At 54.9% G+C, this 12638-nt stretch overlaps 1 protein-coding gene across 6 annotated transcripts in view; it reads left to right on the forward strand.

Moving 5' to 3' along the window:
* Positions 1-12638, forward strand: part of RNF220 (ring finger protein 220) — a 225998-nt gene that overhangs the window by 154773 nt on the left and 58587 nt on the right. For 5 of the 6 annotated variants that reach the window (XM_090048411.1, XM_090048412.1, XM_090048415.1 and 2 more), the window contains exons 5-6: positions 5069-5164; positions 11410-11452. In XM_090048411.1, the coding sequence (XP_089904537.1) occupies positions 5069-5164; positions 11410-11452 (139 nt within the window). Of the gene's footprint in view, positions 1-5068; positions 5165-10873; positions 11128-11409; positions 11453-12638 lie in introns of those variants that run through there. The other variant, XM_090048416.1, reaches the window with a different exon arrangement.

A 12638-nucleotide genomic window follows, 5' to 3' on the forward strand; every position in this document is an offset into this window, starting at 1 on the left:
CGGTGAGCTCAGCCAGAGCCACGGCCGCCCTGCACGGCAGGAGGGAGGGAGCCTGAGCGAGTATGCAGCCTGGACAAGATTGATGGCCTCGTTGCCATTAAGAAAAAAATTAGCCGGTGGCGGCTATCATATTAAAGGGTGAAGAAGCCGTGAATTATTTTCTTAAAGATCTTATCACTTACAATGATAATTTTACCTTCCAAAAGGCCACTTTTAATGAGGCGAGCCAGGCAAAAAGTCATGATTTAATGCCGGCTTTTTTTTTCCCAAACACATTTTACTGCTTTTTTGTCCATGTTTAAAAAGCGCTGGTGACCTTTTTTTATTTAGCTCGCCCCAGGTGGGATGCCGGGGCTGGTCCTTGGAGGGTTTATCACCTCTGCAGAGAGCGCCTTTCCCCCGCCGGAGAGATGATTTAAAGGGGCGCGAGAAATATGAGGCTGCGCTGCTGGTTGTGCACGGCCTTGGCTTTGCTTTCCAAAACCGCTGGGGCCAGGCGACAGGCTCTACCCAGGGCCTGGCACGGGGTAGGGACCCCAGGCAGATCAGGTGCTGGGTTGGAGTGGATTGGGGGGCGGGGATCTTGCTGGAAGTGGTTTCCCCATGGAAAAATGGGGGCAGTGAGCAGGGCATGTCAGCGGGGCAGGGTGAGTGCTGCTGTTCCCAATGGACATAACCAGGGGCTTTGGGCCACGTCTGCGGCTTGCTTGGTGGTTGCATGTCTGCACACATGCCAAGGTCACGCCTGCCATGAGCCCATCACGAGAGAGCTATGGGAGGGTGCAGTCAGAGCCTGAGTTAGCCCCCGCAAAACACTGGATTTCTCCCACCAGCGCTGGCCACGTGCATTGGCTGCCACAGCTCCCACACGAATGCAGCTTGGTTTAGCAATGGAGGTGGCCCCTAGTGCCACCACGCTACCCGAAAACACACGTGTACAAGGCAGGAGCAGGGCTGGAGCGCGGTCTGCCCACGTGCTTCACCGGTCTCTGTGCTGTCACCAGGTCTGCTGGCCCGGTCGGTCCCTGGCTGCAGAGCCTTTCTGCTTCAGGGGTGGAAGATACAGTCCCAGCCATAGCAGCAGGATTTCGGGGGCACGGTGCTCCAGCTGTGCTCTCAGGGCTCGCGGTAACGCAAGGACTGGTGCCGGAGCCAGATGTTGCCAGAGGTGGGCGCCGGGGATGCGAGCGACACATGTGGAGAGGACTTGGGCTGGGGCCGTTTTCATTCGGTGCCCTGTGTTAAGCACCCGCTTTGCTGTTTTAGGCCCTGTCACAAGCACAGCAAAACTCCTGCAATGGGGTGAGCGTCGGGGCATGCCCGCATCCAGCCGCCAGCCCCTTCCCGAGCCTCAGGACCGAGTCTTCGGCATCTCCTCTCCCAGGCCACCACATGCCAAAAAGCTTGCATTGGCGCTTCAACTTTGGGCCCGTCCCTCTTTGTTACTCACCCCGGATAAATGATGGTGAGAGTCCCCGCTCCCCCCTCCGCTGCCTGGAACAAATCCATCTCCTTGTCTCGAGGTCCCTCGGGGGATGCGGCAGCGCCGGTCCCTGCAGCCTGGGGATCGCCGGGCGTTCAACATGCAGGAAGAGCAGCTTTAGGACAGCTCGGGATGTACAGTGCTCTGTGTGGAGCCTGGGTTTGGACGGGGCTTACAGCTCGGTGGTGCAGCCTTGGGGATGTCACGCCACCCTCCCTCCAGTCTGACCAAGGAACGTACACCGGTGGTACCGGGTGAGCAGAGCAAGTCTGGGAGATGCCCCTCAAAGGACGGGACGTGCAGGCGAACCCAGAATGGCCAGGGCAGCGAGGCGTGCTGACTGCAGCCAGTGGCGCCAGGGTCCTAGCGGGCAGCCCCGGGACCGGTCCCAGCCCCGCGGCCGGAGACGCGCCGTGCTCCCCGCAGCTCAGGGAAATGCCATGCACCAACGCAGCGCGGGGGACGTGTGACCGGGCGTCCCGCAGGCTGCATTCGGCATGCCGGCGAGGCACTTAGCATGGAAAGGCTCACACGCAATTTAAAAATAGACAGTTTATTAATCTAAACGGCAAGTGTATGTAGAAGAGGCCTCGAGATTGACATCTTTGGGATTAGCTGAGCCCTGCGTTTTTCCAGAGGTCATCGCCATGGCGCTCGGGAGGTTTGCGGAATAAATGGGGCCGGCATCCTTCCCAAGCCCACACGCTAAAAACTAATACATAACGTTTAATTTACTGTCTCCATAGCTCGCCCGGCCATTTTTCACATAATCGTATTGGATGAGAGCGGCCAGCAGCTCCGGGGCGGGGGGAGCCGAGCGGGTCCGTCAGTCCGTCTGTCACTGAGGCGGGGAAGACGTCTGGGTTTTTCCCTCCTCCTGTTGAATAAATTGGAAGAGGAAATGTCTTTAACTCCCCCCGCGCCGGGACGTCCCCCTGAGCTCAGGTGCAAGAGGGAGCTCAGACGCTGCCGGGTCAGGGCTGGGCTTTTCAAATCCCTCCTTGCTCTTGTCCCGGGGTTCAGGCAGGTCTGCCAAGGAGCCCTGCAAAAATCCATCGTCTTCACCTCGTGCAGCCCCGCGCCGAGGCAGGCAAGCTGTGCTCGCTCCCAGCCTGGGCGCAGGTCCCGCAGGGCAGGGCCGAAGCTCCGTTGCAGCCGAGATCCTCACCCTCAGAGGCGTTTGCAGACTGGCAGGGGTCAGCCTGCCCGCAGCACAAGGGCCAGGCTTTCACCCGCTAACCGCACCAAGTCCTTCAAGGCGACGGGGCTTTCCCTGTAGCTCACTCCTTTGGCTTGGGGGCAAGCGAAACCAGGAGGCATCTGGTGGGGCTTGCGTGCAGGATGCTGCCGTGGATGTGGGGAGTATCTGAAGCCCCGGGCGGATGGGTCTGGAGGGAGGAGACGCGCCGGTGGTAGCGCCGCACAGCCCGGAGCGACTGAGCCGTGCTCCGGCGATAGAAGTCAAAACCGATTTGGCCCCAGACGTGAGATTTCAACCCAAAAAAACTGGATTCCAGCAATGCTAGTCGCCTCCTCCTCGTGCTGGGCATTGCAGCAACCTCTGCCCTGTGCGGCTTGCAAACTTCCAGGGCGAAGCAGGCGCAGTCAGCTCGTTTTCGCTTCCAGAGGCCGGTGGGCCCCAAGCATCAGGCTGGGATCCCAGCCCCAGCCCCAGCTCAGCACCATGGGCCCAGCACCCTGCTGCAACCCCGGCGGGTCCTCGCCTGCCTTGCTCTCAGCCCAGGTCCCAGGGCCCCATTTCTTGCTGGCAGTCAGTGCTACGGGCGGCTTCCCACCGCTCAGACCTTTCCAAAACACCTCCCCAAAAGCACATTTTTCCACATTTCACCTCAGCCCGGAGGCAAACGTTTCCGGAAAGTTCCTCTTTCTCCAAAGCATTACATCTTTTAATAGTGCTGCGACCGCACTTGACCTGTCCAATTCAGATGATAGCCTGGCTTCCCTTCACAGGCATTTGTGTCATTTATGGTTGTTCCAGCCGACGTCCTCCGAAACAAAGAGCCGGAGAGTCATATTTACAGTGTGTATTTATTTTTGCAGTTAGCTTCTTTTCACCATCTCTTGTCTGCAAAAGTTGAACTGCTGTGTATTTGTCGTAGGGGGTTTTTTTTTTCCCTCCTCTCTCCTAATAAAAAGGTTCAGTTCATCTTCTCTCTATTGTCAGCCTCTTCTGGTAATCTCCCATAAAACTTTGTAGTGCAGAGAATTTAGACAACCCCCCTCCCCGGATGATGTGAAGGTTATCAGCGTGTTTCTGACTTAGAAAATGAGGGTTGGCAGGGACTTCAGGAGGTCACATCGGGTGTGTCTACATGTGCAGTTACACACGCCTAAACTTAATGCGCCTTTGTTTAAGGCCCATTAAGATGACTTAGGCGTGCGTCTAGATGTAGACCTGCTAATGCACATTAAAGCTTATAAAATTTAGGATGGCATAATTAAGCCTCATTAGTGCATGTGTAGCTGTATTAATGCACATTAAGTGTCTACACGTGGGCTAATGTGACTTAACCATGCCAGCTTAAATTTGGTACTTGCTTTAAGCAGGTATTCAATTTAGGTGGGATTAGCCTAAAACTGCCATTTTTAAGGCGCATTAAGGGCATGCATGTGTGGACATGCACCCTTAATGAGCCTTAAAAATGATGGCTTTAGGCTAATCCCGCTTAAAAGGGCACGTCTGAGTTTTTCTCAGTTGTTAATGATGGAGTAGATGGAAGAAGAAGCTAACGATGCTTCCCAGTTGCTAATGATGAAGCAGTTACAGCTCATGGCGGGGCTCATTCGTGAGGGTGCTGGCAGCCAGTGCTCCTTCCTGTCGCTTCACATTGCTCTGCCATCCTTTGCCATATGCCGGGAGTGGTTTCTGACATGGGGTTTTGTGTCCACATATTTCACAGGCGTTGTGTGGCATCTCCGAGGCAGCACGTGTGTGCTGCGCACATTACTAAACCCCGGATAAATTCTCCAGGGTGTGTGTGTGATCCCAACATCAAATCTCTCTTCCCCTGTCAGAAGAGGCTGCACTTATGCTTCCTGACCTTGGACTAAGAGCCTGGATGTGACCTCACTGCATGCTTTGGCGCGTGCTCTGTACGCAGAACGTCAGTCGGGGATCATGAGAGAGACGATGCAGTGCAGTGTTTCTCGCCTGCTGAATCAACCTAGACTATGCGCCTTTCTGTCCTCCCATGCAACACTTCTTACACCGGCATGCCCTGGGATGACCGGGGAACATGGGAGGCTGGGTTACGACGCTCCTTGTTTGGGGTGGGGAAGTCCAGCCCTTCCTTAGGGTGCACTGGCAGCTGCATGAAGGGCCAGGGCTGGGGTGTGAGCCCTGCCGGGGCTGCCTCAGTCTCACCCCAGCCTTTGCGTGTGGCACGGTGGCACGTACAGTTTGCATGCCAAGAGGCCAAACCACCACCCTCAGTGGAGCCCGTCACCCACTTGCTGGGCTTCTAGCCCCGTTTATTGACCAAAGAGCAGACACTTCCAGTGGACGCAGGGAAGCGCTGCGCTGCTCACAGGGTAAACGTCTCCTTTGCTCCCTTTCTCTTGCAGTCCATCCTGCTGTCGGCCTCCATCAAGCGGGAAGGGGACTCTCCGACAGCATCGCCTCACTCCTCGGACGATATCCATCACTCGGACAGATACCAGGTGAGAGAGCCGGGCAGACAGACCAGCGGGCACTGTCACACCTAAACAGGCCATTGGGCTAGTGGGGTAGAGGTATGGCAGTGTCTGAAGCCAGCGGCATGCAAGCATCACCACTGTGCTGCTCTGCTGACCAGGTACCCAGGGATGGCTTGGTCCTTTGGGCATCCTTTTGGCCTGCATCTCACACCTCTGGAGCTGTAGCAAGGTGCCTCACTCCCTCTACCTCCCCGGCTCCTTTTAGCACAGGACCGGAAGCCAAGAAATCCTGGGCAGTAGTCCCAGCTTCTCCGACTCCCTCTCTTGATGTACCCTTGGCCTCATGACTTCCATGCATTCCCTCAAGCTTCCCATCTGTGGCATGGGGATATCCATGATTGGTGTTTGCAGGGCCCAATGAGTCCTCACGTAGAAAAGCACCAGTTAGGATAAAGGCTGCGTCAGGCAAGTGACATTTTTAGCAGGAGCAATCAGCAGGCCTCTGCCCCATGAGCACGCCACGAAGCCACCTGTTGTATTGCAGCGTGGCACATGGCCGTACAGGTCAGAGTACGACCATGTGGGCTTAGTGCAGCTCAGTGCAGATTCAGAGACACTTTTCACCTCGTTCATGATATAGATTGAGGGCATAGAGCTGAGCCTGAATTATGCATGTATGATTCAAAGGGGTGGACATATCTGTATGAGATGTTGTAATATGGATGATGGAGCCCAGGAAAACGTTCCCTTCTTCCTCCCCTGTCTCCAAATTCCCTTCCAAATGGCACTGATCCCAGGCTGGGGATAGGTACCAGCCAGTCCAAAGTGGACTAGTAAAGATCCAGTAACTCATAGCCCATTGGGGCTACAGAAATGAAGAAGGGAAAAGGATACCAGCACCTGCCCCTAGCCCATGTGGGATACACAGCCTTAAGTGTCTCACTTTGAGTCACAGCTTTGGCAGTGGGAAGTCTGGCTCAGGTTTCCGTTGCAGTGATTGTTATAAAGCCTGCTCCTTTTGAGCCCTCTGCATGTGTATGGCTTCCTAACATAGTCGAAGTGATGACCCTGTGCAATACAGAGGGTTGGGAGGGTAAAAATGGGCTTGGTTTCATTGGGACAACCTAGTCCATTTATAGGTGGCTTCTGAATAATAAGTGACTGATTCTCAGAGCATCTAAAAGGAGCTTGCAGACCTCAGAGAGGAGGGAGGACTTGTACCCACCTGCAGCTTGTTGCAACACCGGCCAGTCAAGGTCAAGGGAGGTGTGGAGGCAGGTGCAGAGGTGGGAAGGGACAGTAAGATCCAGAGGCCCTGAGCCTGCCCCTTCGAATGATGGGGTCTGTCCAGGCTGCTCAAGATCAGGTCTAACGGCGTGCGGACTTCTGTCTAAATGCTGCAAGAAATGTGTGTCTGTTCCCATTCTGCCCCGCACGCTTCGAAGACCTTCTTAAACACAGGCTGGTAAAACCATCAGCCCTCCGACACGGTGCGCACGTCTTCCCTCTCTTACCAAATGGAGCCCAGACCTCCAGTGCCCCAAGCCCTGTCCAGCAGCAGCTCGTCCCCACTTCTGATATCTTTCCCCTCAACTTCACCCTGTCCAAATAGCACGCCTTCCTCCCCGGCTTTCTGTTCAAATGAATAAAGGCTGGACTAAATGACCTTGCGAGATCCCTTCCAGCCCAGCTTTCTTATGATGCCTGTGCTTTTCTTGAAGGCTGATCCCACACAATGGCAGCGCCCCTGAATTCACAGCTTCGCTGCCCCCCACCCTGTGAAACACGAGGGCCCTTCCAACCTTGTATCCAGGGCAGCTGTAAATTTTTATGGTGCCATACTTCAGTCCCCAGCTTCTCAGCAGAAGCCTCCTGCATGTGCTGAGTCCAGCTTGTCTCTAATGCATTGGAAGTTTGCGAGCGTGTTTTATGGAGGGTTGCAGCCCCTTCATGCAAATGCATAATGGGAGCGATACGTCTGCACTGCAGGGAAAGAAGACCTCTGGGGCCTGATTTTCATTTATGCCGTGGCTGCTTTATGTTGCTCTGGCAGCGTAAAGGGAACTTCCAGTGGATGCCAGGGCTTCATAAAGCTTCAATGCAGCCATAATGATGCCTTCATGTAAATAAGGCTCCGGCCTCTCCACAATTAGGGGAGAGTTTATAATTAGCTTGTAAACTGCTCCCAAGCTGGAGAGCAGTAAAGTCATTTAGAAGCTGATCTCCCCATCCTTTTGGGGGAGACTCCTCGCAACTTCAGGGGCTGCAGAACTGAGCTGTTCATGTGGAGACGTGTGCTGTGATTATATATGTTCCTTAGCGCTGCAGTGCCGGTAATTTTGCCTTGCAAGTTACTTAGGTTATTTATGACCTAATAGAGAACATACAATATATTAATAAAATGCTGTGCAGCACTGATTTCAGGGAGGTGGATTTTCAGAGGTGAATTCCTGAGGCTTGGCTTTATTGGCCATCACGTCCTCCTGCCCAGCAAATGTTTAGTGGAGAGGAAGATTTGGGAACAGCAATAGAAAAATAACAAGCGTGCATTTGACTTCAAAACACTGAGCACTTCTCTCATCTGTATAGCACAAAATTCATCCAAGTGTCATCTGGACCACGCAGGTGCAGTGCCCAGGAAGGTCCTTTGGTGAGGACCCAAGGGTGAGGTCAGAGCTGCTCCAGGCATCATAACCCTGGAGGAAGTGGCAGGATAGGATCGCTGGCACCAACCTGGCTCTAAAGGGTGTACATGTCATGAGGTTTTCAGAGGACATCCATGCAGCATAGCATAGTGCCATTGGACCTACCCATGCTAGCTCCGTAATCCTCCAACTCCAAGATCCATGAGGAATGCAGCCATGTACTCTTGGACTTGAGCTCAGCCAGCTTTGAGCTGGTCATCACTGTCATCAGATGAATTTACAAGGGTTTCAGTGTCTTGAGTGATGGGAATCCCATGGGAAGAGCTGTTTTCACGAGGCTGCAGCAGCATCTGATCCAGCAAAAGGGGACAAAACCAAAGATGAACCCAAGCTGAGTTCAGGAAAGATTTGGGATCAAGTTTTTGGCCTGTAAGTGTCCATAATGCCCATCTGCTGATGCTCAAGAGCAGATCCTTGTAGATTTGATGCCTGCCAGGGCCAGCCCCATGCACCAAACTAAGATGGGAAAATAAGCCGTCCCTGAATGCCATGTGTTAGGCTTTTAGTCAGAAGGGAACAGGGTATGAATCAGTGGTCGTTGATTCTAGGGTCACGTATCTGGCAAGGCTTTGCATGGGGGAGAGCATAACCAAGCCTAACTGATTGCACAGGCCTCCCGTAATGCTGTCTCAGCCCCCAGCCCTGTACCCAACAGGGGGAAAATAAGACCAAACACTACAGTGAGCCACTCATCTTGCCTTAAAGATAGCATTGAAGACCCTTTTTCTATGAGGCAAGGGCACCTGAACCCGTTTAGGGGGAGCCCATCGTGGGATGTTTGTGGCTGAGTAATTAGCAGAGGAAGGACTAAAATCCTTGCCCAGCAGAGCTGAATCTTTCTCTGCTGTTTGGACCGCAAGGGTGACAGCATTTACCCAGCTTGTAGCTTAATTAATTAAGGGTGTGGAAACAGGAATCAGCGACTCGGATTTCATCCCTGAGCTGCAAAACGGGACTGCGTGTCGGCTCCCAGGGAGGACCTGCAGTGTATTGAACGAGTCCGCACTGGAAAAGGTCCCTAGCTGCGTCAATCCTGAATGCTTCCCTATGGCAAAAAAATACACGTTTTCTGCTTTCGCCCTAGTAGAAACAATGAAAAGCAGAGACTAGGCCAGACATGTAGCTGTGGCTTAACCAAACGAAAGCTGGTGTTCAGAAGCGACCGTGAAGTTTTTTGTGAAAGGAAGAAGGATCGGGGAGACGGGTTTATTGGGATTGAAATCGTGCCCTGCTGTGTTTGTAGCCAACGCAGAGCAGCTGCCTGCTACTTGACAGGCATCTGCAAACAAAACTGTGGAGTGAAAGGCAAAAAATGGAAAAAGGGGGGAGGAGGAGTGGGAATTTCAATACACCCGTATTACAATGCAGGTAGTGCCTGGCCTGTATCTCGGCCGGGGCAGATGGATGGCAACATGCCAGTTAAAGTTTGCATTGGAATTTCTCCTGCTACGAGCTTGAGCTTGGGTGCGCCCAACACCTGGGCACTTGCACTTCCCAGCACGGGGGGCTGATCTTGTAAATCAGGGATTGGGGCCTCAAAAGATGGCAGCGGAGCAGGGTGCACCCCCAACAGGCCAAATTCCCTCTTCTTTCATGAGTATCATGGCACGTGAGCCCCTCTGATATCCATCCTAGCCGCCTCAGCTACTGAGCTACTGACCGAGAGCTTAAAACATCCTTTAGTATTTTTGTAGAGCTTCATTTCTACTTCCCTCTCCCCACTTTCATGGCTTCAACCTGCCCTCGTTTTTACAGGCCTTGTCTTTGCTCTCCTACTCAAGGATAACATGCAACTGCCCCCCACCGCCCCGGTAGCAGTTGTGTGCTTGAATGAGAGAGGGGAGATGAATTCCCTTTGGAGCCCACTAAACTCTGAGTTGTGCGAGAGCTCTGCATGCAGAAGGACAAAGACCAGCTAATTGTGATGCTGCGGGTTCTGGCTGGAGTCACTAAGGGATATTCCACTGACGACCCGCGTGCATCAGATCATATGGATAAAGCTTCTAACAAGACACCAATAAAACACACGCACACCTGGCTTACCGTACTAGAACGAATCTGGCAGCTGAGGCTTTGCTTGAAGCAAGAATTACTCTTTTTTTTTTAACACAAAAAACACCCCCAATAATCTGCATTTTACTTCCCTTGCTGCCGCTTGAGCCCATTGCTCCTTGTCATCTGCTTGCACTAAAAACAGTGAGAGGCGTTTCCCTGGCGTCAGGGGCAAGTTCTCTGTAGACCCCTATCGTGATGTATGGTGGGTCTTGTGCTATTGGCGGGGTTCGCCCCATAGCCCACTTCTGTCTGGGGCAAAACCTCTGCATTTAGGCTGCAAGAGCAAGGCGGCAGCCGCTGCGGGTGCCTGGAAACATGTCCCCAAAGGCCTCGGCAGCGGAAAGCCAGTGCAAGAGCCTCGGGTCCCTTCCCTGAGGTTGGGTTGCTGCAGGGTGGGCTGGGGGCTCCTGTGCGCAGGATGGGGCTGGTCCCGTGGGGGAATGCTCGTGGCCCATGGGGAGAATGCTCTTGGCCTGTGGGGGGGATGCTAATGCCCCGTGGGGGGGATGGTTGTTGCCCCATGGGGGGATGCTCATGGCCTGTGAGGAGGCTGCTCATGGCCCTGGGGGGGGTGATCATGGCCCCATGGAGAGATGCTGGTGGCTGTGAGGGGGCATGTTTGTGGCCCGTGCTTGTGGCCCGTGGGGGTGCTCGTGGCCCCATGGAGGGATGCTGGTGGCCCTGGGGGGGAGCTCGTGGCCCCACGGAGAGATGCTGGTGGCCCCGTGGGGGGATGTGGCTGGCCTACAGCAGCCCCTGAAGGGGGGGCTGGGGGGATCATAGGTCAGGTGCCCCAAGCCTTGACCCTTCCAGCCACCGCCTCCCCCGATTGGTTGAGATCCCTGGAGCCCAAGCACTGATTGGACCGGGAACTCTACCCGGAACTCTACCCCTGCTCCCTCATTGGGTGCGGCTCCCCCGGCCCGAGGGCGCCCCCTGGCTCTCGATTGGGGGGCGCTGGTTGGTGCTGCCCCACCATAGGCAGTGGGCCCGGTTGCTATGGGAACCTCCGCCCGCCTTCGCTCCCCGGTGAACTTTCACCCCGCTTGAGCAGCGGGTCACATGACCGGGGCCAACATGGCGGCGGCCGCTGGGGGTTGATCGCGGGCGCCTGGCGGGGCCGCGCCGCATCCGCCTGCATCCCCCCGCCGCCCGCGGGCTCCGGCCGCCGCGCCCGCGGCTATGCAGAGCGGGAGGAGGGGGCCCGGCGGCGGGGGCCGGGAGGAGGTGGGTGCGGGGGGCCGGGCTGCGGGGCCGGGCCTGCTTTACAGGCCGGGGGGTGGGGGGGGAATGGATGGACAGGGGGAGTGAAGGAGGAGGGGATGTGGGAGACGGAGATGGGGGTAGAAGGGGAGGCTGGGGGGATGGGTTGGGGAGGGGGTAAAGGGGTAAAAAGAGGGGAGGGGATAGGGGGTGGAAGAGGGGAGGGGGCCATCTCCCCTCGTGCCCCAGAGCCCCCGGCCGCTGCAGGGATGTGACATGCTCTGCTTTTGTCCCCCCCCCCCACAGACCTTCCTGAGGGTGCGAGCGAACAGGCAGACCCGGCTGAACGGTGAGTCCCACTTACTTTCCTCCCTCCCTGCCTCCCTGCTCTGTTTGTGGGGCCCGGGGCCTGCCCCCACCCCCCTTGTTCTCGGAAACGCTGCTCCAGTTTTTGAGTCCCAAAGCCATGGGGCTGTGGGGGTTGCATCTAGTCCCAGCACTGTCCGAAGTAGGATTGGCCCTGTGCAAACCCGCCCGTTGTGCATATCTGTGTAAGGCCATACCGGGGCCTGACAACATGGACCTCGCACATGACCCCAACAGGGGAATGTGGCGGCCAACATCCGGCTTCTGTAAAATGCCTATATAGGCTCCAGAAGACCCGCAGAAAAGGTCATGCCCCCCTAAACCTCCCCCAGTACTGAGTGGACTATGGGGGTAAACTCCTTCCTGACCCCAAGCACAGTGTTGATCTGAGTGGAGGGACAAGACTTTCCTGGGCCTGGTGATGCCTTCATCACCCCTGCGCCCTCGTCCTGGAAAACAGGGTGTCAGCGTCATGCCCCATTTCCCTCTGCTCTTGTGCTGGCCCCATGGTGGAGAGCTGCGGGGGTGAACAGCGACCTGGGCCTTGCCAATATAGGTTGGCTTCATTAATAACCAAAAGTATCGGGGAGGGTTTATAGGCCACTCCCTCAAGTGGTTCTGGCTTTTCCTGCCTGCAGCAGCATATCAGATCGGGATCTTAGACCTGCCTTTTTGCCTCATCCTGCATTTTGAATCTCGTGGCCAGGTCATGGTGTGTCCGTAGGATCTGGGCATTAGCAGTGTATTCTGGCTGCTAGCGGTTTGCCTTGTCCTTGAACCTAACAGCTCAGGGCGTCTGGATAGCACACACAGCCTTCCCCTTCCCACAGGATGGGTAGAGCTGCTTGTTTATGTACTTCTGCGTATATTCAGAACAAGCCAAAGCTCTGGGTGCTTGGTGAAAAACAGAATTGTAGGGTTGGAAGGACTAGGAGGGTCATCAAGAAATTCCCACGTGGTTTTAAGGTTTACTGTTCCTCTTTATTTAACAATTGAACACCAAATACAGTGTGTTTACCTGTTATTTCCTTTAAATGATATTTCTACTTCATTGTGTGAAAACAAGTCTGGTGCAACACTGGTTAATTTAATTTAGCCAAAGCCATGCAGCTTTCTTTGGTGAAACTTTAAACTTCCAGAAAGGTTGCTGTTTCTGTAGCAAATTTTAA

Source organism: Crocodylus siamensis, chromosome 5, assembly GCF_052110815.1.
Source record: "Crocodylus siamensis isolate JL-2025a chromosome 5, ASM5211081v1, whole genome shotgun sequence".
Lineage (NCBI taxonomy): Eukaryota > Metazoa > Chordata > Crocodylia > Crocodylidae > Crocodylus > Crocodylus siamensis.